The 27,270-nt window shown below is 36.5% G+C and overlaps 1 protein-coding gene across 1 annotated transcript in view; it reads left to right on the top strand.

The window, feature by feature from the left end:
• The window catches only part of LOC145673417 (uncharacterized), a 755,597-nt gene that overhangs the window by 149,203 nt on the left and 579,124 nt on the right, over positions 1-27,270 (top strand). The window contains exons 5-8 of the mRNA XM_081743106.1: positions 3,391-3,555; positions 5,089-5,235; positions 19,781-19,990; positions 21,924-21,973. Of these exons, the coding sequence (XP_081599232.1) occupies positions 3,391-3,555; positions 5,089-5,235; positions 19,781-19,990; positions 21,924-21,973 (572 nt within the window). The remainder of the gene's footprint in view (positions 1-3,390; positions 3,556-5,088; positions 5,236-19,780; positions 19,991-21,923; positions 21,974-27,270) is intronic.

Raw genomic sequence — 27,270 nt, 5'->3', positions numbered from 1 at the left:
AAGTCCGATCCGAGCATTCTAAGACCTTATCACTTTTGCAAGTATTACACACCATATCGAATCTCTTAGGCATAAATTCATCACAGTACTCAACATCCTTTACTCATGAATACTATGCGCTATCATGAATTCCATCATGTCCGTCCTCGCTACGCCCATTCTCCATTCTGTCTGCTTTTCACCTTATACTACTATACTCTGCAACCTGACTATCCAGATTTGTTTGTGCTCGAAGACGACCAACTTCATGCTCATCTACCTCACATCTTCCCATCCTTTACTGCACAGTGACACCTTTTGTTTCTAACATGGCTCCCCATGTCTTCATTAGCCTAGAGCACCCCTGCTTAGAAGATAATACACATTTTTTTACTAATATACCCTGTGTTGTCTCGTGTATCGAATGGAAGGGTGATTTCATCAATATTGGCAACAAGATGGGGCACTGCGGAATTATGGTCTTAATGTAGTCAATGGTTCAATGAACACTTTGGCTGTTGGTGGGTAGGTCGGCATGGACCAGTTGAGTGGCAAGCAAGGTCATACCTTCGTTTGATTCCTATCTTTGGGGGCACTTTGAAGCTATTGTCTACCAGTGTAAAATTATTGACATTGACTACCTGAAAAGGAGAATCATTACTGTCTGGAAACAAATATCACCAACTATGCTCCCCAGAATGCACAAATACTGTGTCTCAAGGTTAAGGATATGCATAGAACAGAACGGTGGGCATGCTGAACACGTCATGTAATTGTTATTGTCTCATGTGGGTTAGCTCTCTCTTTTCCTGGTTATTAAAGAATACGTAATGTGAGTTGTTACAAAGCTTGATTACAAAGCTTACAAAGCTTTTTGCTTTATCTTTATCCTTCAATTCGAAACTTCGCACAGCACATTTCGCAGCATTTTACATATAACATATCCTAAATCTATTCACAACTTCAAAACAGTTGTAGGTTTTGGAAAAATAACCTTACCATTGGATTTTTTTCTTCGAACGACGATGTTGTTTAATATGTCACACGACCATGTTGCCATTTAAAATAAACAAGTTAATTCCAAGATGGCGGTCACCAAGATGGCGGAGGACAACCTTAAACACGTCATAATGTTTTCTCCTTGCACCACCATTGATCCCAATTGGCTTCGGATCGACTACATTTACAGTTTCTCAAATATTTAGCACGGTCCAGATTTTGTATTTCACTTAATATATTATCTTTCAATTACTTCGGACATTTGGACATTTTCCAATATGGCGAACGAAGAAGTTATGGGATTTTAGTATGTCATTTAAATAATCTTTACCACCATCTATGTCAAATTTGTTAATAATTACATCCTAAGTTCAATAAAGTTTTAAATCAGTTTGACGGTAGTTTTCGGAATTTTAGAATTTAGAGCTAAATATTTCTAAAAGTATGCGTTTTATGAATAGTGTTATCTATAGTCTATAAAACGACACGAAGTTTATCTCTTTATGTTCAACCATAGCGAAGATATTGCTATTTTTATCTGGGTATTGTTCGTTTGACACTTCCGGCCGCCATTTTCAAATATGGCGACGAAGGTCACCTGGGATTTCAGGGGACTTTTAGTATGTTGTTTAGAACATCATTTCCAACATCTGTACCAATTTTCAGCTTGTTACTAATTTGTTCCTTTCTTCATTAAAATTTGAGCTTCATTTACTGCACTAAAATAATCTTACCTGGGAATGAAGATAAATCAATTTGGGTCAATCCTCGACCTTCCTCGACGCGACACTGTCGATCACTCAGGTATCAATTCATAAAAGAGACACCTGAAATAATAAAAATTGAGTAATTGGGGGTTGAAAGGGAATCAAGAACTTGCAAGAAACACGATTGAAGAAATGTTTTTAAATACCTGTAAATTATGATTACGATTTTATGATCTGTTTGACCTGATAATCTTTTGAGGACACACTGATACTCAGATATATGATAGATCTGTACTCTGTCTTTAAGTAAGTAATTGAGTTTGGCATTCTAAAGAAGCCCACTTGAGATATAGAAAGACAGTAAAAAAAAAAAGTTTCTAAATACTTGTAAGTTACGTCTAGGATTCTATGATACTTCGACCTGTTATACTGTTGAACGCACATTGATACTCAGATATTTGATAGATCTTTGCTTTGTCTTTCAAATAACTCATTGAGTTCTGAATTATAAGGGAGTAACCCCAAATATAGAAAGAGAATCAGAAAGAAACGTTTCAAATACTTGTAAATCATCTCTAGAATTCTACGCATGATCTATTTGACTCAACGTACTTTCAAGCGCACAAGTACTTATAAATGTGATTATTCTCTATCTACGAGGTAAGTCACTGAATGATTCTGCAATCTAACGGACTAAAGATATAGAAAGAAATTGACAAAGCAACGTTTCAAAATAGGAGATATTTTCTAGGATTCTATTATTTCTTCTACATGATACGCTTTGAAGCGCACGTTAATACTCATGTACATAAGAGAATTGGTCTCTCGATTGAATAAGTCACTGAGCTCTAGATTGTGAGGGGCCATCTGAGATATTGAAAAAAATTGATAAGAAATTGTTCTAAATATAGTGTGTGTAAATTATCTCTAGAATTCTATGATCTATTCAAGCTGGTGCGCTCATGAACGTACGTTGTTACTCATATGTGATCGATTTGTGCTCTGACTATGAAATAAGTAACTTAAGTTCTACATTCTGACGCTGGCCAAAAGAGATGTAAAATAGAAAGCATTAAGATTATTTTCTTAAAGTCGTATTTCTAGAATTTTAGGAACTATTCTACATACCGTTAGACAATACACTGATTGTCATATAAGTGGTGGACTGATATTCTGTCTAATAAGTAACTAAGTGCTGTATTGTGATGGGAAGGAAGAGTAAATATTTAAATTGATTTTTTAAACGTGTACAATTTATTTTGGTTTACTGTCAACACTGAATCCTTCGGTTGCGAAAGTTAGAAGATACATATTAAGATCTCTTCGGTATGTTAGGATACATATTAGGGATGGCCAAAATTTTCCGCAATCGGAAATTTCACTTTCCGGAATTCGGCAAAATTATCCGAAATTATCAGAAAAAAATTCCGAATTCCGGAATTTTTCCGAAATCGCAATATTTTAATTCCTATTTTTTTCAAATTCTGAAATTTTTTCGATTTTACTTTCCGGATTTCGGAAAGTAAAAATTCCGGAATTGGCCATCCATAATATATACACACACAATTTTATGGCTATCTTCGTAGATAGTTTGTCTTTATAATATGCTTGAAGAAAGAATTTTGCCTTTTTTATATCACTATTCTAATTCTTTCTGTTAATTGAAGTTCTTTAACCATTGGTATTTCTTTTTCTTGATACTTAGAAAATTATGAAGGTTTCTAACAGTCTTAATGTTAAAACTATGAACTATTTCGAAGAACTTTGGAAGAATCATTCTGGTGTAATGGAGGCAGAACACTTTAACGTTTTACCTCGTGCGCTAAAAGTAGAAGTGCGCTTGGACTTATGTTGGGATTTATTCAAACACGTAAGTTTATGTAGGGCCTTTAGTAGGTCAAAAATAAATATAACATAAATATTCTCAACATTTTAGTTAATAGAAATCTTAAACATTTGTTGCCAAAGAATACTTTCCCATGTTATAGATATTGCGAATTATGTCATTTTTATTATTACAATTGTCACGAGTGTAAGGTTTTAGTTCCATTTTGATTATGTGAAGTTTAGTAAAGTTTTAGCCAAGGCGTTACTACTGTTCTTATGAGTATAAAGTATTAGCTAAAACATTACTGTAATTCTCAAGAGTGTAAAGTATTACTATAATTCTCATGAATATGTAGTGTTAGATAAGTGTTATTACAATTTTTCATGAATGTATAGTACAGTATTAGATAAAGTACTATTACAATTCTCATGAATGTGAAGTATTAACTATCCTATTATTACAATTGAAGCCGTGACTTCCATAACCACAAAAGTTCAGCTGAAGAGATATTGAGAAAATCAATAAAAACTATAATTTCTTGGGAATGTGAACTTGGAAATAAGTTTTTTTTATACGTACACTTTGTTGAATAGCAAATATCAGTAAATATTAAAATAACAAGTATTATACACAATTTATTTATAAATAAAATAATGACAACACTGAACTTGTATTATTATGGAACTCATTACTCTGTAACATTGGTTTTAGATACTAAAACTCTGATTTGGAGAAGGAATATACTGATGCTTAAGCAATAACGTTTGGAAATGAAACCACCAACAGTGACTGTGCATAAACCCAGTCTCTACTTCCACAATAATGTAATGCAACAAACAACACATTTAGTTTACTCATATATTTCCTTCACTTAATCAGAACCCCGCACTTCACTTCCTCATTCGTCAGTCCCTCACTTCCTCACTAAACTGGGAGTCAGGTCTTTACCATACTGGTCCAGAAGTCTCGACAAGTAAGGTTGCTCTGTAGGTAAAATTGAGGACAGGTATTTTTCAATTTTCCTGGCTTTAGCAGCTTTGGCTGTTTGCTTTCCAGAACAACGTAGGTCCATCGACTTGTGTTCTAATGAAATTGAACACGTCAGTAACATGCGAAAATACGGAAACTTGTGGTGTTTTGAATGCCAAACGATAGAGCTTAGTTACGATATATATATAACTCATATAGTGCCAAAAAGTGAACTTGTGCTATTATGGAACATACAACTTCAATTGTCTCGAGTGTAAATATTAGCTAAAATATTACTACAATGCTGAAGAATGTAAAGTGTTACTACAACCTTCATGAATGTATAGTATGAGATAAAGTAAATTTATTACTACAATTCTTATGAATACAAAATACTATCTAAACTATTATTACAATTTCTTGAGTATAAAGTATTACTAATATGATCATAATGAACGTGTAGAATTAGATAAAGTATTACTACAATTTTCGTGAGTATAAAGGGTTAGCTAAAGTACTGTTACAATTCTTATGAGTGTAAAGTATTAGCTAAAGTATTAACACCATGAAATTCGTTTTGAATTGAAGATGTTATTTTCTTAACAGTCACATATATTCAGAAGAATGGACTTTCCTGTACTACGAGCACTTTCTTTGGTGATAGAGCACAAACTTTATTTGCCAGGTGATATCCTATATCGTCAGAATTGCGAGAAACAGGACATGTTTTATGTTTTGACTGGAATTATCCAGGTAAGAAATACTAGCTAATTAGTACTTTGGGCTACGTAAGTAAAATATCTCTCTTTACTTTCTGCCATGTAAAGAATATAAGATTTTTCACCTGAAATGTAGTAAGTAGCAAGCCATTGAGATGGTTGTAACAAATTAGTTTTCTGTACAGAAAGCATTTAAAATATTTCTTAATTTTCTGTCATGTAAACAATACCAGATTTTTCACCAGAAATGTAATGAGTAATGTCAGGATTTGTATGTAATTACATATTTTTTCCTTCATATGTAGGTTCGTCAAATCCTTAAATGTTTGTGATTCACACCTGTAAGGTGCTTCGACTCAAGTTTCATGTTACACATTTTTACATATTTTGACCAATATTACATATTTCCATGGTTTCTACATGTTTGTTACATAAAACTGTCTTAAAATTTTGCGTTTACTGAAATTTTAATTTAAAATAAAAAAAAAATAATAATAAACTCCCCAACTGTGCAAGGCTTGCATCTAGACTCAATTTTGTCATGTCATCTTTTCGTTTCTTTACCGAAAGAGAAATCTCTCTCTCTTTTTTTTATTTGTCAAACCATGTTTCGCAGAATTTTCGCCGTTAACGAGAAATATAAGAAGAAACAAGTAAACATCCGGGGTACATTAACAGCGCCCTTTATTCTCAACTCTGGAGGAAGACAGATCACATGCCTGACAGGCGACTGGCCAGGAAATTCCTGAAATGAAGTCTATTTTATTCTTATCGGAGGTCGGACGGGAAAAAGGATGAAAGCAAATCCTGGAATTCAAGTTAAAACTGTACGCTAGTGTGTTCCCAGGAATTTACTGCAAGAGTTCGTTTCAAGAAGCTGGCGACAATGGCAATGTCATAGCAGGTAACCTAAGCTTTTAAAGAACTTCGCTTGTTCAATTGAATGACAGGAGGACAGTACTCTAGTATTGCAGTTGCAAAACGCACGGGTTCTGTATAGACCGTCGAAGTTAGAAATGGCTCCGGTTGCCTCAACTTTATCCGTGAAAGTGTGGTCGTGGATAACTATCGATGATGCGTTTACTACGAACTGTACAGTGTTGTTATGCCCAGTGTGTGATAAAAAAAAAGTGGATGTTCAATGAAATCTCAGTTAGAACAACATGTACGAAGTGCACTCCATGCAAGAAATAAAAATTTGTGAACTGCAAAAAACAAGTACTCTTGACACAAATGCATCAAGATACTTCAGTGAGTGAGCTTTCCAAAGACTTGTGCCAAGCAATGATAGCAGCAAACATTCCTTGGAACGAAGTTCAAGTGCCAAAATACCGTACTTTTCTGAAGAAGTACTGCGGGCGTCGAATTCCTGACGAATCCATTCTTCGAAAGTGTTATCCCAAAGTTTGTTATAGGGAAGCTATAGATACCATTAGGGCGGAAATAGGTAGTTCATATATTTGGATTTCTGTGGACGAAACAACAGACGTTTTGGGACGTTATGTAGCAAATTTAGTGATTGGAGAGTTAAGTGAAGATGCTCCATCTAAATCTTATCTTATTGCGAGTAAATTGCCGGAACGCATGAATCATTCCACGATTGCTCGCTTTGTAAACGATGGTCTTAAAGTGTTGTGGCTGGGAGGAGTTCAGGAAGAAAAAAGTCCTTGTTCTCTATACAGACAGTGCAGCGTACATATTAAAAGCGGCTAGAGCTTTCTAGAGTTTTCTACCCTCACTTAATTCATTTCACCTGTATGGCCCATGCTCTTCAGCGTGTTGCAGAAGAGGTAAGATACAACTTTTGCAAAGTAAATCAACTAGTTTCTTCCACGAAAAAAATGTTTGTTAAGGCGCCACAACAGGTTCAAGTTTACAGGTATCAACTGCCAGACGTGCCACTTCCTCCGAAGCCTATGCTAACGCGATGGGGCACTTGGATACAGACAGTACATTTCTACAATGAACATTTTCAAAAAAATAAGCCTGTTGTTCATTCATATCCATCGGAGTCTGCTGTGTTAGTTGGCATTGCTCAAAACTGTTTAATGACTCAAAAGTAGCGTGTGATATCGCATACATAGACACCAATTTTGATTGGCTACCTACAAGCATTAAAAGCTAGAGACTGTTGGGCGGCCTCTTCCGGAATCCATGGAAATCATAGAGGATGCAAAGAGAATGCAAGGTGTGTGTGGAGATGTAGAAGAAAAAGTTTAAAAGAAACTAAATGCTGTGCTGAAAAGAAACCCGGGTTAAGACAGCCTATTGGCAGTGTGTGAGATTCTCAGTGGTGAAACAAGAACCCCCCTGAACATATTTCCCCCAACTACATCCCCCTGTTGAAATACGCTCCTGTTACCTCATGTGCTGTGGAGAGATCACTCTCTGCATACAAGAATATTTTATCCGACATCCGATAAAATTTTACTTCTGATCAGTTGGAAATGTAACTTGTAACCCATTGTGCAACAACACACAGTTGAACTGCAGGCACATCTTTCGTAAGTATTTTACAGGGGTGTATTTCAAATTAAAAATGTTCATTAGTGGAAATATTCTTCAATCTTAGTTCAGCTGGTATTGTTTAAAAGATATAGAACTGATTTTCCCTGCATAAAATAAATATATATAAAACAATACATTTCGTCTTAAGTTGCTTTTAGGATTTAAAAATGTATATTGCGTATGATTCAAGATTGGGCCGTGGTGACGGATGCGCAATTAGTGTAAAAGGTTCTAGATTTGAAACTGGACCACACCACACCACATGATATACACATGCCGTATGCATTGCTTTTCTTGGGGCTTTCCTGTTTCTCTCTAGCCGATTCACATCTTCCTTCATTCGCGTCTGATTTTTATTATCCTGCAACCAGTCACGTCAGTCTCAGCTGTCTCAGCTGTTCAAGCCTTTCACTTCATTGGGGGACGTGCATTAACCAATATAAAGTGTAGTAGATTTTCCTTTTTATTTTCATAATTCGTTTAAATATTGCATACTCATACGCGTGTTAATATTACGTTTCCATAAATATGTAACATATGTAATATTACATATTCTTATATAATATTACATATTTCTTACATTTTTAAGCGATTTTTGTTACATATTTATGTACGTATTTAGGGAGTTGATATTACATAAAAATCCCGACTCCAGTAATGAGTGGTAAATCGTTCAGCTGGTTGTAACAGATTAGTTTTCTGCACAAACGTTCAAGCAACTATAGACGCGATTTTACCTCGGAAAAACTTATTAACTTTATTTTGTCGCGTAGAGCAAAATGATCATTGAACAAGTAAGTTTCGCTTTACATTGTGATCTATGGTAAACGTCCAAACTGTGATAAGTTAATACAGGGTGTATCAAATAGGACTTTAAACTTTGAAAACTCATATTTATTTATTTATTTATTTATTTATTTATTCTACAGACATGGTTTTGATGCCATTTTGTAGCAAAATACATGTCTTTACTCACGTAGTACATTAGTTCCGAAACAATCCACTGCAAGCGCTAGCAGTAGCTGCAGCAAAGATGTCTGCCTTTACTGATCCCGAACGTTCAAGCTATGTGTCTTTGGTTTGAAGAATCCAAGTCTGCGACATCTGTTCAAGTAATTTTTGTGCGAAGTATTGTAAAGATCATCTCAGTAGGCCTACTATTTATCAGTGGCATAAGTGTTTTATTAAAACTAGATATTCGGTAAGACACAAGAAGTCTTCAGGTCGTCCTACACGTGACAGTTTGGAGTGCGTTGAGAAAACGGTTGTATCTCAAACCCTATAAATTACAAATGGTTCAAGAATTATATCGGAACAGTAAAGTAATAAATCTATAACTTGCAATTGCAATAAAGTGATAATGTCCAAAATGAAAACTGTTCACCAAACGATTAATTCATATCAAAAACAGTTTCTCGCTATCTCTTATAATTACTACAATGGAGGAATCGATAAAGAAAACTTAAACTTATAAAGGTGTACACTCCGAATAAAAAAATTGCGACAGTTAACGCCGTGCAGTTAGGCCACCTAATATACACCTTCTTATACCATAATCAAGTCAGGTAAAGACACCTCGTCTTTCTCCTCCTTTCTTCTCTCCCATACTAAAATTAGCTAACAACATGAGCGCAATTCTAATTTCAAACTACACAAGTATTCGTTTCGACAAAATGAAATATAACCGAGACGAAACACGGAGATTCAGAAATGAGGAAGAGAGAGAGAGAGAGAGAGAGAGAGAGAGAGACGAGGAGAGAACAAAAGAAAAAAGGGAAAACAGATAAAACTGTGGAATTCAAACGTAGTACGAAAAGAACCTAACATTATAAAGTTCCGTTTCCAGAAATCCAACAGTAATATAGAAATAACGTTTCTTTTACTTATTTTTTCAGAACATTTGAATATATAGAGGATGCTTTAAAAATGCATTATGTCACTTTCATAATGGATAGCATACTCAATTTCAAGTAGAACTGTAGATCTCCGAGACACATAAAGGATACTGTCAAAAGTTTAACATACTTGCTTTGTTTCCGCGTGGTTCAATTGCAAATTTGGTAGTGTTCATTGGGCGTACTGATCCAAGATACATTCTAATATACCCAGTAGATAGCGCTAGTCATATCCTCCATTTCAGAATACTAACGCAAACTAAACAAAAAAAGAAAGAAAGGAAAGAAACGAAAAAAAGAAAAAGAAAGAAAGAAAGAGAAAATTGAAGCCTGCTATTTCATTGTTAAATTTCTATCAGAAATACTCTATATTAAAAGTCCAAACTGTATCGTAATGAAAAGTTACAAATGTTCGAAAGGAAAAGTTTATGCTCCTCAAGTTTCAAATTTCAACGTGAATAAAACAAATTGAATTATAGGATGGAAACAAATTTTGTGTCGAACTAGTATAAATAAAATTTTGTTTTCAAATAACCAAAGAGGTTACCATTTTCTTCTCTTTTCCGAAGATTTATCTGTTCCGAACGTCCAACATTGATCATTGATTTCATCTCTTCCAGATATAAGGTAATTTGCACAGATAGAATGAGCACGCTAAGAGCTCAAACGGATCATCGTGTCAGTCGGATTATGTTAGTTAGGTTATAGACCACCACTGTATCGAGGATTGAGGTTCGTAGTGACCCGGTAATTCAACTGAGACTCGGTAACTTAGAGGATAAAAAAAGAGATTGTACTTATTCCCTAGTGTTTAAAGTATTTTTGTCAGAGATGAGCATGACTGAAGATGTTATCCCCAGAACACGAAAAACACGACGCCGAACTTCCCAATTAATTAGATTCTCCAGACCAGGTATATCGGGCTCTTGCTCCGTTTTAACTTTGGAACACAAAGTGCATGTATGCGTGTGTGAGGGAGAGAGTTGGAGAAGCGAAAGATGCAAAGACAGGATAGGGAAACGTTAAGAAAGAGAGAGAGGGGGACGAATATAAATATGGAACATTGCAGTGTATGATGTAGAACGCACACACTGTTTATTCGAATTATCGCTAGTGATGTCTTATAAGTTCTCCATCAGAAGATGAATCTCTGATTGCAGCCATTATTTTATGCGAAAACATCATTCTACCTGATGGGAAATTGAACAAGTGTTTTCCATTTGGAAGTCTAGTACGTTACCACTACACCACTGATTGCTTTAGCCAAACTTTGTTTAACAAATGGTGTAGTGTTTCTTTCTGAGAGCAATAACACAAAAGTGTATACTGCAGATCAATGATGCCTTTGGAATGTCCTGGTAATTCCCTTGCCTTTTCTCAACTAACATTCGTAAATCGTTTCTATCATGATACAGGTGTTTGCTTCCACATTCTCATGTGTTGCTTGTCTAGTATGATAAGTCGATTCTTCACAATCACTTTGTAAAAGAATTAACTTTGGCGTGAACACGATTTGATCCTATGTTAGATAACTGTATTATTCATAAGCCATTACTTTACCCCTACACTGTCATGCCACATGAAATTGGAAGCAAAATATTACTTAATTTAAGGCTGATCTTTGGAACGAACCGAAGTGCACAACGAAATTCATTTATTCGACGGCCTAGAGAGAAATTAGTGACCAATAATAAAGGAAAAAAAATCAAGGAGAAAATAGAGATATAAAACATATTTTGCAGTTATTTGCCCTGCAAGTTCCAAAGTACCCATATAATAATAATAATAATAATAATAATAATAATAATAATAATAATAATAATAATAATAAATGTTCACATCCACAGTACAGTTGTCTATTATTATTATTATTATTATTATTATTATTATTATTATTATTATTATTATTATTATTATTATTATTAGCATCAATTACCCACTTCGTTGGGTTAAATTCAGAAAAAAATTTAATAATAATACTATCCCGTACCGTTACTGAGTCACTGTTTAGTATTACTAAAGCGCTCTTTGATATCCGCCATTTTCGATGGGTTTTATATATCCACTCCCCACCCTATGTTGTGGGGCACGGCATCTGGTATGTCACTATTCATCTCAGCGAGCCAGAAAACTATGAATTCGACACTGATATTGGTTATTTCGATCATTTTTATATGTCTCCCCCTCCTCCAAGTTGATTAGCTGAAATTGGATTTAAATAGCATCAGATGTGTCTCTGTTAATGTCAGCGAGTCCAAAAATTATAGATTCGACGCTCATACGGTTCATTCTTCGTTCTTTTTTAAATGTTGCTTGCCCGCCCCATCTCTTAAGTTACACCGTCAAAGTGATATGACAGAAACCATCTCAGGTTCGAACTTCATCTAGGTTGAAAATTTGATGGAGATTGGTTTGGTTGTTCAAGAGTCATTACGTTTTATTTATTTTTATATATCTCCTTCTCCCATTCCCCTCCCCAAGTTCCCCGTTAAAATAAAGTGATAAAAAAGCTTTGCAGGCCCGAACCTTATCAATGTTGAAAATTTGATTGAGATCGGTCGGGTGGTTCAAGAGTTTAGGAGCCACAAAAATAGTTACTTTCAATTTTATAATATACGTTATTATTATTATTATTATTATTATTATTATTATTATTATTATTATTATTAGTAGTAGTAGTAGTAGTATTAGCATTTACGTACTTTTCAACTTGCACGGCGAAACTACTGCAAAATATGTTTTATTTGTCTATTTTTTCCTCGATTGTATGTCTTTCCTTTACTAGTGGGCACTAATTTCTCCTTAGGCCGTTGAATAAATGAATTTTGTGGTGCACTTTGGTGGAAATAACGTTACAGGAAGAAGTCGGTTCGTTCCAAAGATCAGTGATAAAGTAAGTAATATTTGGGTTTCAACTACACGTGACTTGATAGTGTAGGGGTAACATAATGGCCTTATGAATAATACAGCTATCTAATATAGGATCAAATCGTGTTCACGCCAAAGTTAATTCTTTTACAAAGTGATTGTGAAGAATCGACTTATCATACTAGACAAGCAACACATGAGAATGTGGAAGCAAACACCTGTATCATGATAGAAACGATTTACGAATGTTAGTTGAGAAAAGGCAAGGGAATTACCAGGACATCCCAAAGGCATCATTGATCTGCAGTATACACTTTTCGTGTTATTGCTCTCAGAAAGAAACACTACACCATTTGTTAAACAAAGTTTGGCTAAAGCAATCAGTGGTGTAGTGGTAACGTACTAGACTTCCAAATGGAAAACACTTGTTCGATTTCCCATCAGGTAGAATGATTTTTTCGCATAAAATAATGGCTGCAATCAGAGATTCATCTTCTGATGGAGAGCTTATAAGGCATCACTAGCGATAATTCGAATAAACAGTGTGTGCGTTCTACATCATACACTGCAATGTTCCATATTTATATTCGTCCCCCTCTCTCTCTTTCTTAACGTTTCCCTATCCTGTCTTTGCATCTTTCGCTTCTCCAACTCTCTCCCTCACACACACACACACACGCACTTTGTGTTCCAAAGTTAAAACGGAGCAAGAGCCCGATATACCTGGTCTGGAGAATCTAATTAATTGGGAAGTTCGGCGTCGTGTTTTTCGTGTTCTGGGGATAACATCTTCAGTCATGCTCATCTCTGACAAAAATACTTTAAACACAAGGGAATAAGTACTATCTCTTTTTTATCCTCTAAGTTACCGAGTCTCAGTTGAATTACCGGGTCACTACGAACCTCAATTCTCGATACAGTGGTGGTCTATAACCTAACTAACATAATCCGACTGACACGATGATCCATTTGAGCTCTTAGCGTGCTCATTCTATCTGTGCAAATTACCTTATATCTGGAAGAGATGAAATCAATGATCAATGTTGGACGTTCGGAACAGACAAATCTTCGGAAAAGAGAAGAAAATGGTAACCTCTTTGGTTATTTGAAAACAAAATTTTATTTATACTAGTTCGACACAAAATTTGTTTCCATCCTATAATTCAATTTGTTTTATTCACGTTGAAATTTGAAACATGAGGAGCATAAACTTTTCCTTTTGAACATTTGTAACTTTTCATTACGATACAGTTTGGACTTTTAATATAGAGTATTTCTGATAGAAATTTAACAATGAAATAGCAGGCTTCAATTTTCTCTTTCTTTCTTCCTTTTTCTTTTTTTCGTTTCTTTCCTTTCTTTTTTTTGTTCAGTTTGCGTTAGTATTCTGAAATGGAGGATATGACTAGCGCTATCTACTGGGTATATTAGAATATATCTTGGATCAGTACGTCCAATGATCACTATCGAATTTGCAATTGAACCACGCGGAAACAAAGCAAGTATGTTAAACTTTTGACAGTATCCTTTATGTGTCTCGGAGATCTACAGTTCTACTTGAAATTGAGTATGCTATCCATTATGAAAGCGACATAATGAATTTTTAAAGCATTCTCTATATATTCGAATAGTTCTGAAAAGATATGAAAAAAGAAATGTTATTTGTATATTACTGTTGGATTTCTGGAAACGGAACTTTATCATGATAGGTTCTTTTCTTACTGCGTTTGAATTCCACAGTTTTATCGTTCTCCCTTTTCTTTCTCTTGTCCTCTCCTCTTCTCTCTCTCTCTGCCTTATTTCTGAATCTGTGTGTAATAGACATCCATTAGTTTCAATTTTTCATTGTGTATCTTTCAGTTTCTTCCTACATCAACCTATGAATCTTTCTTCGTCTAGGTTTTGTTATTTCATTTTATGGAAACTAATACTTTTGTAGTTTGAAATTTGAATTGAGCTTATGTTGTTAGCTAATTTTAGTATGGGAGAGAAGAAAGGAAAGAGAGAGGGGCTCTCTCTACCTGACACGATTATGGTATAAGAAGGTGTATATTGGATTGCGTAACTGCACGGCGTTAGCTGTCTCAATTTTTTTGATCCGAAGTTTACTACCTAGGAAGGTTTTACTATTTCTATCTTTAGTATAAGAATAAAGCTGAGACGAAATCCATTCTTGAAATTTGGAATCCATACGCAGGGCCGGATCTAGAATCCTGCGAAATACGCGTTCGCAGGTGGCGCCAGGTGAAGTGGGCGCCAAACTGGAAAATTAATTTTGTGTATTAAATGTGAATATTTATTAGAGAAAATATTATGATGAAAGAATTTCCAAATAGATTCAAATAAATATAGTACAGACTGAGATACAGATGAAGTACATAAAAAAGTCATTAAAATCTATACTTTGGATGGTTGGTTTAAAAGCAACCCCTTTACAATCAAAATGAACCCATACAACAATTGGCGCCAATGTCATAGTCACAAGTGATGGTAGTTTGAGAAAAATCTTGCGAAATATTAATTAGTTAAAGCAAAATTGGAAGTTTTACGAATATGAGATAAAATGTAGCGAAATTTAGGTTTTCGTTAGAAGTTATATTAATTAGTAACCCAGTAGTACTAAAGGTAGCGGTATTTTTCCACAATCCAACCATATGCTCAAAATACAAATATAAGAGACTCTTCATTCCTCTATCAACAACCTTTCTGCGACCTTGCTAGAGAATATCATTGCTAAATATATATTTGAAATGGGAATGGATTAACAAACAGAAGGAAATCAACTGCACATGTGCTTATGGATTGGGTGTCATTATCACAATAGAAAGAAATGTCTTCGAGGGTGCTTCGCCTTGTCATGAACAGTGTCCCCGCATAATGCCTCGGTTGAATAAACACAGTTAAGGTTGAGATAGGTCAGTGTAAATGAAATACATATTATCGAAGTTCAAGTGACTAGACTTTCATTGTCCATTGGTCCAGGGAGGAGGACGAATACTAAGGAAAGACGAACGGTACAAATGGAATGTTTGATCATTTCTGAGGGAAATTTTAACTTACCGGTGAGTTCCTAATACCAGTGGCTCACAATCGCTGCCCACTGCTTAATGCTCACTTTGTTAATATCTATTAGTCTATTTGTCATTCATCAACATTTTCGTTTTATCCTGAGTCGTTTACATATATATACAGGGTGAGTCAAAACTACGTGGACACCTGCATAAGTTTGAAAATCGACGGGAAAAGTAAAAAGTGATGATGGGAACACAGGTTTGATGAGGGGCCGCAACTTTCGGATTGTATGTCATTCATGGCCGCCATCTTAAATCCGCCATTTTGAATTCAAGTCAATTTTTTAAAATGGGAAGGGGGTGTATGACACATGAAATAACACTAGCTTGAGCTCAGCAATTTAGTGGTGTAATTTGTTTTTTCTATCTTGTACAGTTTAGAAGTTATTAATGTTCAAATGTGGGAAATTACCTTGATACTGAATGCTACAACACATGTTCTACGTGTTGTCCATCCCGTGCAATGCACAACTGTAGTCGCCGCGCCGCAACCACTCTGACTGCACACGGAGGAGAATGTCTCCGAAATTTGGTCACAGGCTTGTTGGAAACCTGCGTTCCTCGAGGTGTTTCAAATCACGGATTGTCTCAGCATACACTATCTGCTTAAGATGTCCCCATAGATAAAAATCAAGGGTCGTTATCAGGGGATCTGGGTGGCCACTCCATGGGACCACGGTGACCAATCCACTTCCCTGGCAGTTGTTCATCGAACCATTCACGGACAACAAGTCCATAGTGTGGAGGAGCTCCATCGTGCTGAAAATAAGATGGGAAAATGCCGTCAGCGTTCAGTGTGGCAGGGAACACAAGGTCCTGCAGCAGCATCAGATACTGTAGTGCAGTTAAGGTGTTGTTAATGAAAAAAGGCCCAATGATGCGGGTGTCTCATATGCCACACCACACCATCACCTTCGCTGGACTATGTTCTCGACTTGGGTCAACCCAGTTCGGATTTACGTCACACGAATATCGACAATTATGTCGATTAACCTCCCCGTTCAAAGTGAAATACGCCTCGTCGCAAAACAGTATGCCCTTGGCAAACGCAGGATCCAGTTCGTGTTGTTCAGTAGCCCACATGCAGAACTCCAACCGGCGATCAGGGTCATCCTCGTTCAGTTTATGTGGCATGTGCAGCTTGTAAGGATACCGCTGATTGGCGTGCAATATCCGGACAACGGAGGATTGGCTTATTGCACATGCTAGGGACACACGACGGGTAATTCGTTTAGGACTTTTCACAAACGACGCAACAACCGCCGTTGCAGTTTCCTAATTGCTGGCAGTCTTTGGTCGCCCACAACGCGCCCTCTCTTGAACAGAGCCCGTCTCCCCGAATTTGGTAATCACGTGAGCCACTGTGCTGTGTGATACCGGTTCTCTGTCTGGGTGTCGTCTGATGTAGCCAGCTGCTATTGTTCGGTAGCTGCGTTCCTTTGATATAAGGATGATTTCGATTTTCTCTTCACGTGTCAGACCCATTTTAGATCACCTGGAACAAAGAGAGAACTGGGTCAGTATCAAGGTAATTTCCCACATTTGAACATTAATAACTTCTAAACTGTACAAGATAGAAAAAACAAATTACACCACTAAATTCCTGAGCTCAAGCTAGTGTTATTTGGTGTGTCATTCATCCCCTTCCCATTTAAAAAAATGACTTGAATCCAAAATGGCGGATTTCAAGATGGCGGCCATGAATGACATACACTCCAAAAGTTGCGGCCCCTCATCAAACCTCTGTTCTCATCATCACTTTTTACTTTTCCCGTCGATTTTCAAACTTATGCAGGTGTCAAGGACTTTTGACTCACCCTGTGTTTCCACTTTTCAACAGTACTTTTTCATGTAATAATGGCTATTGATTAAAAAAAAAACGTAAGCATTTTATCGGAAAGGAAAGCTACGAAACTTGAAAGAAAATGAGAGGCAAGCGAAGGCTTTAAAAAAAAAGTTTTTTTCGACTTCTGATCAAAATTTGGAAAGTGATTTCATAATGTTGAGGTGAGGGAGTTGTCAATACCAGTTACTATTAAGGAAGCATTTGCAAGTCGACAAACTTTTGAAACTGTAAGTTTTATTTTACTTGATTGCAGTAATTTAATTGTTAAATATAAATGGAATGGATACGGCCTCTTCGGTTCCGGGTCTGAGTTAAATTTAATGTAGTCTGTTTCAAAATTTGTTTGAATAGAATTAGTTTTCAAACAATATACGCGTATGTAAATCGAAAAGTCATTAGGATTATAAGTAACACATCTTTCTTCCAGAACTCTTACTGTCAATCACAGCAACGTATACATATGCTCAATGTAACAATCATTATCAATCCATTCTCTCGTATTTAATTCAGATGGAGCGAAATTTTTAAACATTTGGTAATAATCCTAATGCAAAGTAGAGTTTTGATTATTAGGTACTTGTGTTCAAGAATGCACCGACGGTGGTTGTCCGAGTTAAGGAAATTAGCAGAATTTGAGTGGGCAAATACACAAGATTATTTTCATTTTGTAGACTATTCCGAAAACTCTTCGGACCCGAAAGAGAAATCTCTGGTGTGTCACCGCTTGTGTTTACATGGTACTACTCATGGCCTGATTTCGAATTTTTATGTTGGAAAGAGACGTGAAAGAACTGAATTGTTTTATGGTGCACTGAAAATAATTTTTTATGGGAGGACCTAATTTTTAAATTGCGTCATTGGATCAAAGGCAAATTAAATATCGATTAAGGTACACACTTTGGTCGTTTGTTGTGTTTAAACAAGTTAAGCTAAAATGAATAAAGAATTATTTGAGATCTGCTATATCTCAAGAACGATTAAATGGACTAGCTTTGATGGCCATTGAAAATGACATATTCAATGGAATTAATACGATGCAATAATAAGAGATTTTGCCAAATTGAAAGCCAGAGCAGTGTCTTTTTAACATGAACTTTTCAGTAACAAAGAAAGCGAGAAATTAAGCTAATTACCATCATGGTATCACTAGAAAATACTATGTAAACATGCTTTTAATTAAGCATAAGAACATACATCTTTATGAAAATCAAACCTGCGTGAATGTTAGACTTGAAGCTCATGGGTCTTATTCTGTTTGGACTTTTATGTTTCAATTGTACTTGCCATAATACATTTTAGGTATAGGGTGTCTTATGCTTATTTAATAAAAAATGCTATTAATTATTAAAATTGTAACTTTGTTCAGTATTCATCCACGGCCAATTAGTTATAATTTCGCTATTTTTCGTTAATAATCACAGGGAGACTACAGATTTTAAAGAAATTTACAATTGTAACGAATATTTGAAGAACTTTTGTACATTTATCTTTTTACTCTCCTATTATTATTTATGTGGGGCGCCTAAATATTGTAAGCTTACACTTAAGAAATATCTACAACCGGCCCTGTCCATACCAGCTCCTGAAAAAAGTTTTCGACTCCCATTGCCGTTTTCGCTGTCTGAGAATCAATATTAGAGTCGGATCTAGTAGTTGATTTATATCGCTTTTGCTTTCAATACTATTACCGTTTCCCCTTGTGGTTAACATGCTTCAATTTCAATTCGTACTCAGTGTGATAAGTAAGATCTCCCCTTGTGGAGAAGGAAAGAGATGTTCGAATGATGAGGAATTGAAGTAGGAACCATGTTTGGAGATTAAGATATACAAATTTATTTCCTTCAATTGTTCCAGATTTGATACTTTCAGTTTATTTTAACAGTTTTCTAATCCACGTATGATCAGTGTTTTTTTTTCTTTCTTCTCATATGCAGTACGTACTGAAATTGGAGAAATTTCTTCGTGCATAAAATCCATAGGAAAAACCTGCTTCAGTGATCCACAGACTTATCAATTGTCGTCTGCTGGTTGAAATGTTAGGTATAAGTTAGGTTGCATCTTTCCAGGCGTTTGTAAAAAGCAGCAAAAATATTAGATACGACTCAATTAAGTTATAGCAGTCAGGAACGCACAAAGGAATTCAACTACTTTTGTCACTGACTGTACATACCATGTATCCATTTTAAAATTTTGAGCGGCAACCTGTACTTTCCTTACATTAAGTACTCTCTAACCTTATGCATAAGAGATATCTGTGTCAGTCCAGCGATTTCCATAAAAAGGATTGACATCCCATCCTTCCTAAAATACAATTGTTGTGTGATGACAAGATAACTATTTAAAGGATCATTGGATTGTAATACTTATTCCATGAAACGTATATTCTTTCAGATATCTTCGACTTTGGATGATGAAAGTCCAATTCTCTCCCTTTCTGCAGGCACCTGTTTAGGTGAGACCTGTCTTGTGGTCAGTTATCCAAGTAAGACAGATGTGAAATGTGCTACATATTGTGAAGTTCTAAAATTGTCTAAAGATAATTTTATTCGAATTTTAGTAGACTTTCCTGACATAATGGATGAAGTGCATCAAATGGTAACGGTAAGTGAGGTTTATTTTATTCCTACATTATCTATTTCGTATTGCTGCAGGGAGACGAATGTGAAATTTCACATTTTATACCACGCCTCTAGGGCGATGAGACTAGGATCTCAATGTTTCATGGCATGTTGAAACGAAATACTATGTTTTAAATGTTTATATTTAATAAATATTTCAATATTTCTTTATATTCTATACGTGAAGTTTGCCTTTAAAAATCGTGATCTTCGTACACAGTGTTTCACATACAAAGCTTAACACTCTTGCCCTCACATGCAAAAGTTGTTCGTTTCATATCAGGCCAATAGTGAAGTACCGAAGCCCACCTCACAGTTATTCTTTCTAGTGGAAATAACTTTCCTAGTGAGTGGCAGTTTACCACTATCTTCAGTGCTAGCACCGGAAAGCTTATCTCCCCATTTTGGGACCAGGAGTGTCCCGTTATGTCAAGGTACCGACCATCAGGTAGCAAACTAAAACTTCATTATTACTACATACGAAGTATGTCTAAGAAAATGACGGAACTGATGCCAAAAGGAATTACAATGAAATGCTCAAGACATCAGTTCTGGACTGGCTTACTATCAGGCGGCAAATTTTTACACAGAAGGTATACCGAAGCTTGTATTTTGCTACCAGAAATGTCTGGAGGTTCATAATGACTACGTCAAGTGTGTATCAATGACAATAACTTTATTTTCCTATCATTTTCTTGTTTATAAAAAAAAACAATCGGTCTCTTTTTAATAATCCTCGTGCAACATGATATAAGGTAACTGCAGGTATATACACCAGTGCAACTAAACATGTCAAGTCTTAAGTGCTGGGTCGTTTCCAACGAAATCCAGTATATTGTAGCTGCAATATGTGCCACGGGCTTGGACAAGGCCGATTTGACGAAACTCCGGGAGACAGCGCTGAGACCGCCGTGCAGTATTGTTTGCTTCAGGAAGGTTCCGTAAAAGGACGTTATTATTTCAATAGAGGTAAGAATTCATCATTAGTACCGTAGTAACTCAGAACATTGTCCGTTCTTTACAGCAATGTACGTCTTATTTCGTGACCGTCTAGGAACACTTTATTTTGTAAGTGTAACTTCAGTATTTGTGATTCCATGGCTACTAAATCAATACCAAGCATGTTGTAGCGAAATACGCTAAGGCTTGTGGAGGACTGATTGCAGAAGGCAAATGTTTTCATTTGTCCCACATGTTCCATGTAATATCGCTGTAGTTTTCTTAAGTCACAATACAGTGACACTGTTTTATTATTATTATTATTATTTTCTTATGGACTAAAACTTTTCAGTTTTTAACTTCACGTCAAATGTGGAGGTTAACGTTTTTATATTTTACCTTTCTATCATCATTTTGCACTTTGATTATTCTTTTTTTTTTTTGCTCCAGTCAGACTGTGTAGTTCGTATATTTGAGTTCGTATAATACAGACGATGTAAGCAGTTGTAAGATTTATTACAGATGTCTAGTAGAATACTAGATCTGGCGTAATTACCTGTACGTGTTGGTAAATACACCAGTTTGTAACACATTTTTGTTTTACCTTGGGTACAAAACAGATGTGTGTGGCATCAGTGGTACATTTTTTCTACACATTTTACTCTGCAACACACATGTCTTGTTCTTTGTGTTTCATGAAAATTAAGGCCTTAAAAAATCCAACAACCTTAACATGGTGTATTTACCTGCACCAACCTTGTTTACAAAATTTCTGCCTGATTTACTGAAGTCAGTTTTCATTAATAACAATATATAATAAGCATACCATACTCTAAATATCTAATGGAAAAGTAATTAAGAATTTATTTTCATATTTTATGTTTTAATAATAATGTAATAATCAAAATAAAATAATTAATGATAAATTTCAACATTAATTATTTTAAATATGAAACAGTGTTTTGTTTTATTTTCAGGACATGTACAAGAAAGCAATAGTATTAAACAATTTCTGTGAGAGTTCTGGGTAAGTATGAAAATACTCTAGATATATATATTAAAATTTTAAAATGGAGTACATAGTTCAGGATAATTTAGTGTTGAAATATATATTCTTATTGAAGGATCAATACTTTGCAGATCTCCAAACAAGCAAATTCGCAACCAAGGAGCCCGCATGTTTTCTTCAGGAGCAACACGAACAAAAGCATACTATCGATAAGTTTAGCATCCTAACAATTTGTTTAAAAGATATATAGGCTTTCTTTCTGCGCCCGTATACTTTGATTCTATCCCTGGTCAGTATACAACACTTCGAGGATCCGTACACCCACACATACTATATGCCACATTTTCTTTTTTACTATAAGGATAATATGAACACGTGTTTTTTTACGATTCATAAATCGCACAAGAAAAAAGTCACACCTACTGGAAGATACAAAGAGGCCCGTAGGACCGAACTTTCACGAGGATGGCCATTAAAAGGAGCGTAAAAGGAGCGTGATCGCTCATCTACAAACCTTACTCCCGAGATCGCTGTGAGCTAAGGTGTCTTAACCTCCCCGAAGCAGCTTTGTGCAAAGGGACTCTATCCTACCTCCTTCTAACAGCTTTGTGTTATGAGACGCAATCTGTTAACCCATGCCAACAGCTTGTGCTGAGGAGTTCCTTTCTATAAAACAGTGGAAACACTTGAGGAGCTCCAGAGCAAATAGCGCTGAGTCCATAATAAAAAAAATCAGGAGAGCAAAAAAATTAATAGCTCCGAAACTGTCACGGACTTAAATAAACTTTTAATGTTATATGTTAATTAAAGTACTACTAAGTTGAGATGGCATGATTACAAAAAATCAATTTTTTTACGAATAGCTGAGTTATTGTTAAAAACCTAATGGACAAGGTGCATTTTGATGCGAATACACCGAAAATGATGTATCAGAGTCTCCATAAATGAAATACAAAAATACTTTTGAGCATATTTTATTTACATTGCTACACATAATAATGTATGAGGCATATAGAAGTGTAATTCTCTCTCTCTGTATGCGAATATTAAAGGATTCACGCCATAAAACGAGCATACATGCTACAAATTGAAAACAGTGACCTTTTGCTATAAGAATACACACATACACATTAATATGCTCTGCAGTAACATGGTCTCAATTTCGTGTTGTGCTTCATACAATACTTACTTTCTCTTCCAAGCAGTCGCATTGGGACACATTTTCGTTTTCAATGCAACGTGCAAGCTGTGCATCCAGTGCGTCAATATACGTAGAACTGCAGCACAGGTTCATGTCTCTAGTGATCTCCGAATAGTTTTTCAGAATATTTGCAACGTCAGCTTTATTTGCATCGGTGATTCGACTTTCCAGGGGTAATACTATGCGTCTGGTACGCTGACAACCTTCATTTCGTTTCATGACACACGTTTCATGTCACTGATACCTGTAATTTCTTTTGTAGGGAATTGCCTAACGCTTTCACATCCCTCAACTTTCACAGTCCCAATTGCGCGGTACGTTGCAGTATAACTATCAGTTTCCAAAATTTCGGAATGGTTTCGAAAAGACTTTTCTTACACTCTAAATAATCGGTCGGCTGGGGGATAGAAATGCCCTCGCACTGGAAAGTGCGTAGTAATACTCTTGAGAGAAAAAGATCTTCGCAGAAACCACATGATTAAGACATGGTCAACATAGGTGTTTTTATTTTGACCAACGAATCAGTCGGGGAAAAATCGAATGGATTTTGTAGAAGCGTCAAGCTATCGCCGTACATATGCCAAATTATGTCAACAACGTTCCTGACCACAGTAGACTCATTAATACTGATAGCATGCGAAATAATTTGTGAGCTGATGTGACTACAGTTTCCTGCAATAGCGCGTTCTGTTCTGGCTAACATGGTGGACATCGCACTTTCTGCATCAAATGTTATATTTCACGGCCGTTTTACGCAGTGATATGACTTTATAACCGAATTGGTAGCATAGGTAGCTTCAGCGCTGGCGATTTATAGAAAATCCACATCATAAAGCACATCGTCCCCGGACGGATTTAGCGCGTTTTGCTTTGATTTGGAGCTCCTCACTTATTCAGACATAAAGATTCATTCAGATTTTGTATATTAACTTTATACGACAATTTTATAATATCTAGATAAAATGTAAAGGGCTAAATCCAGCGGTGCTATTCAGCCGGTTCGCGAGAAGCAATTGTTAAAATATTTCGAGTTCGCAGAACCATTTGTTACACCCAGACATTTTGAATACGAATTCCGAAATTTCGTCCGGAATACTGGGACCTGTGAATGCAATGAATGTGATACATGCAATGAATGCCTACTACATGTGCTACCCGTTTGTTTTCGTATGACCATCGAAGCGCGTCTGATTTCTTCACCAGTTCCGGAGATATGTGTCATCGAAGCAATGTGTACGAAATATTGGTCTTTTCATCGATATCTCGGACGATTGCTTGTCATGACCATACTGTCATTTCTCAAAATACGGCACCAGAAAAGGGACACCCTATATACAATATATATATATATATATATATATATATATATATATATATATATATATATATACATATATATATATATATATATATATATATATATATATATATATATATATATATATATATATATATATATATATATATATATATATAACTCTATGGCCTATGGAACCCGGAGGTTCAGTGCCGCGTTCACAAAAGCTCTCCACTGACTTCTATTCTTAGCTAATTGGATCCAGTTTCTACTTTGTATTCCTATCTCTGCGAGATCCATCTTAATATTATCCTCCCATCTGCGTCTAGGTCTTCGTAATGGTCGTTTTCCTATTGGTCTACCAGTCAAATATATATATATATAAGTCGTATTCCAAAAGCAAGGGCCGTTTGATGATTAAAAAAACAGATGCTCGTGCAGAACGGTATTTATTGCCAGAAATAGGTGCCTACGGAGCTAGTTCACTTTTCCACATAATTATCATTTCGCTCCAAACACTTTTTGTTACGCTGCACCATCTTCCGTAAACTCTGTGAATAGAAGTTTGCCGCCTGAGATTGGAACCACTTTTGAACGGCCTCTTGAGATCCTCATCGTTTTCAAACCGTTGTCCACCAAGCCACCGTTTCAAACGCAAGAAGAGGAAGTAATGGTTGGGGGAAAGGTTGGAACTGTATGGAGGATGTTCAAACAGATCCTAACGAAAATCTTGAATCTTCTCGATGACAACAGCGGTATGAGGACGCGCGTTGTCGTGAACGAGGGTGATTCCGAACGACAGTTTCCTGCGGCGTCGATTTTGAATCACACGTCGCACTTTACTGAACGTGTCACAGTACACGTCAACTATAACTGTTGTCCCACGTTCCAAAAAATCAACCAACAGGACGTTCTTGTCATCCTAAAAGACAGTAGCCATTAGTTTGCAACTCGAATGCGGGGATTGCTTAAACTTTTTTGATTTGGGGGGGGGGGATGAATGGTGCCACTCCATGGACGGTTGTTTGGATTCGGTGTTGGTGTACGAGATCCACGTCTCATCTCCCGTCACAATGTGGAAAACAAATCATTTCCCTGTTCTCTATAGCGATCCAAAACTGTCGGGCATTGCACATTCGTTGCTTTTTGTGCTGGTCCATTAGCATTTTCGGCACCCATCTTGCACCATGATATCCAAGCGTTTCTGTGACAATCCTGTAGATGGTAGTTGGTGCAATCCGGGGAAATTCATGAGCCAGAGCGCTGATCGTCAATTGCTGATCACTTCGCAGTTTTGGGTTCACTTGCTCCATGAGGTCATCCGTCTGAATACTAGGCCTGCCACTCCGGTAGTGCGACAATTTTGAAACTCGCGACACCATTTGTGTATCTATCTTGCACTCATTACTGTAGGTTCATACACTACGCACAATTCCCAATGGATATCAGCAGCAAAAGTTCCTTTTGCAAGCAAAAGACATATCACATCGCGCATTTCACTACTAGCGGGAGAAAGAGTTCTCGCGGTCATTGCAATCTGCCATCGAGGCAGCCAAACTCCTACTAACTCAAGACAACCATTGCAGTGACTTCGTCAATAGTCCGTCGTTGGCGTTTCGTGCGTGAAATTGTGTTCCGGCCTATCTCATTTTACTATACCTCGACGGCCCTTACTTTTGGAATACGCCTCGCATATATATATAGTGTGAGGTAGCTAAAAGTACCACCTGAAATGGCGAAGAAAATAGAAACACTAGCGATGTAAGGTTTGCGAGAAACAATAATAACAGTAGGAGCTCGTAAAATAGAGATATGTGGTGATTCGAAAAAGAGCAACAAATAGGGCATCTGGAGCAAAGTTATATTTTGTTAAATGGAGCGATATACATTAACATGCATAATATAAAAGAGCACACACAGAGAAACACAACGCCGTTGGTCCCATGTGTGTACTGTACATAGAAACGAAAATATGGCCATGTAAATAGGTGTAAACAAAGTAACAAGTGGCCCACTTGACCATCAGTACCACGGCATGTAAGACGTCTCAGGTGCCTGACAGAACTGTCTTTACGCGCCTCGATGCCTGTATCGCAGCTGACGGCCACCATTTTGAACATACACTTTGACAGGTTTTCGCTTATTACACAGTGGTTCTGCCACATATTGTAATGGCCATTGTCATTATGCTGTAATACTGTCACATAAATGGTGCTGACGATGTCTCCTCTATTTTATATTCCTTGTTATCACACCCTTTCTTCATCTTGTCCGATTTGTTCTGAAAGCTCATACATACATGCAGTGGTACTGCCGGTCATGTGGGCCACTTGTTATTTCGATAGGGGCGCGGTGGCTCAGTGGTAGAGCGTTCACCTCTGGTGCTTGGGGTCCCGGGTTCGATCCCAGCCCCCGCCAAGTGAACTTTGTGATGGACAAACACCGTGCTCGTGGGTTTTCTCGGGGTACTCCCGTTTCCTCCCACTTTCTTCATTCCACCATTTCACTCATCTCTCATTATCACCGTCTCCTTTAGCCTAACCGGCATAACCGTGGGACGTAAAACTTACAGATTTCATTTCATTTCATTTCATTTTGTTATTTGGATACACCTATTTACATGTCCATATCTTCGTTCCTATGTGCAGTACACACATGGAATTAACGGCGTTGTGTTTCTCTGCGCGTGCTCTTTTATATTGTGCATGTTAATGTATATCGTTCCATTTAACAAAATACAACTTTGCTCCAGGTGTCCCATTTGTCGCATGGTTCGGATTCCACGTTAATCAGTAAGTCCACGTCTCATATACCCTC

This window comes from Thermobia domestica, chromosome 16, assembly GCF_964235325.1.
Source record: "Thermobia domestica chromosome 16, izTheDome1.hap1.1, whole genome shotgun sequence".
Taxonomy (NCBI): domain Eukaryota; kingdom Metazoa; phylum Arthropoda; class Insecta; order Zygentoma; family Lepismatidae; genus Thermobia; species Thermobia domestica.
This window is presented reverse-complemented; position numbering and strand designations above follow the sequence as displayed.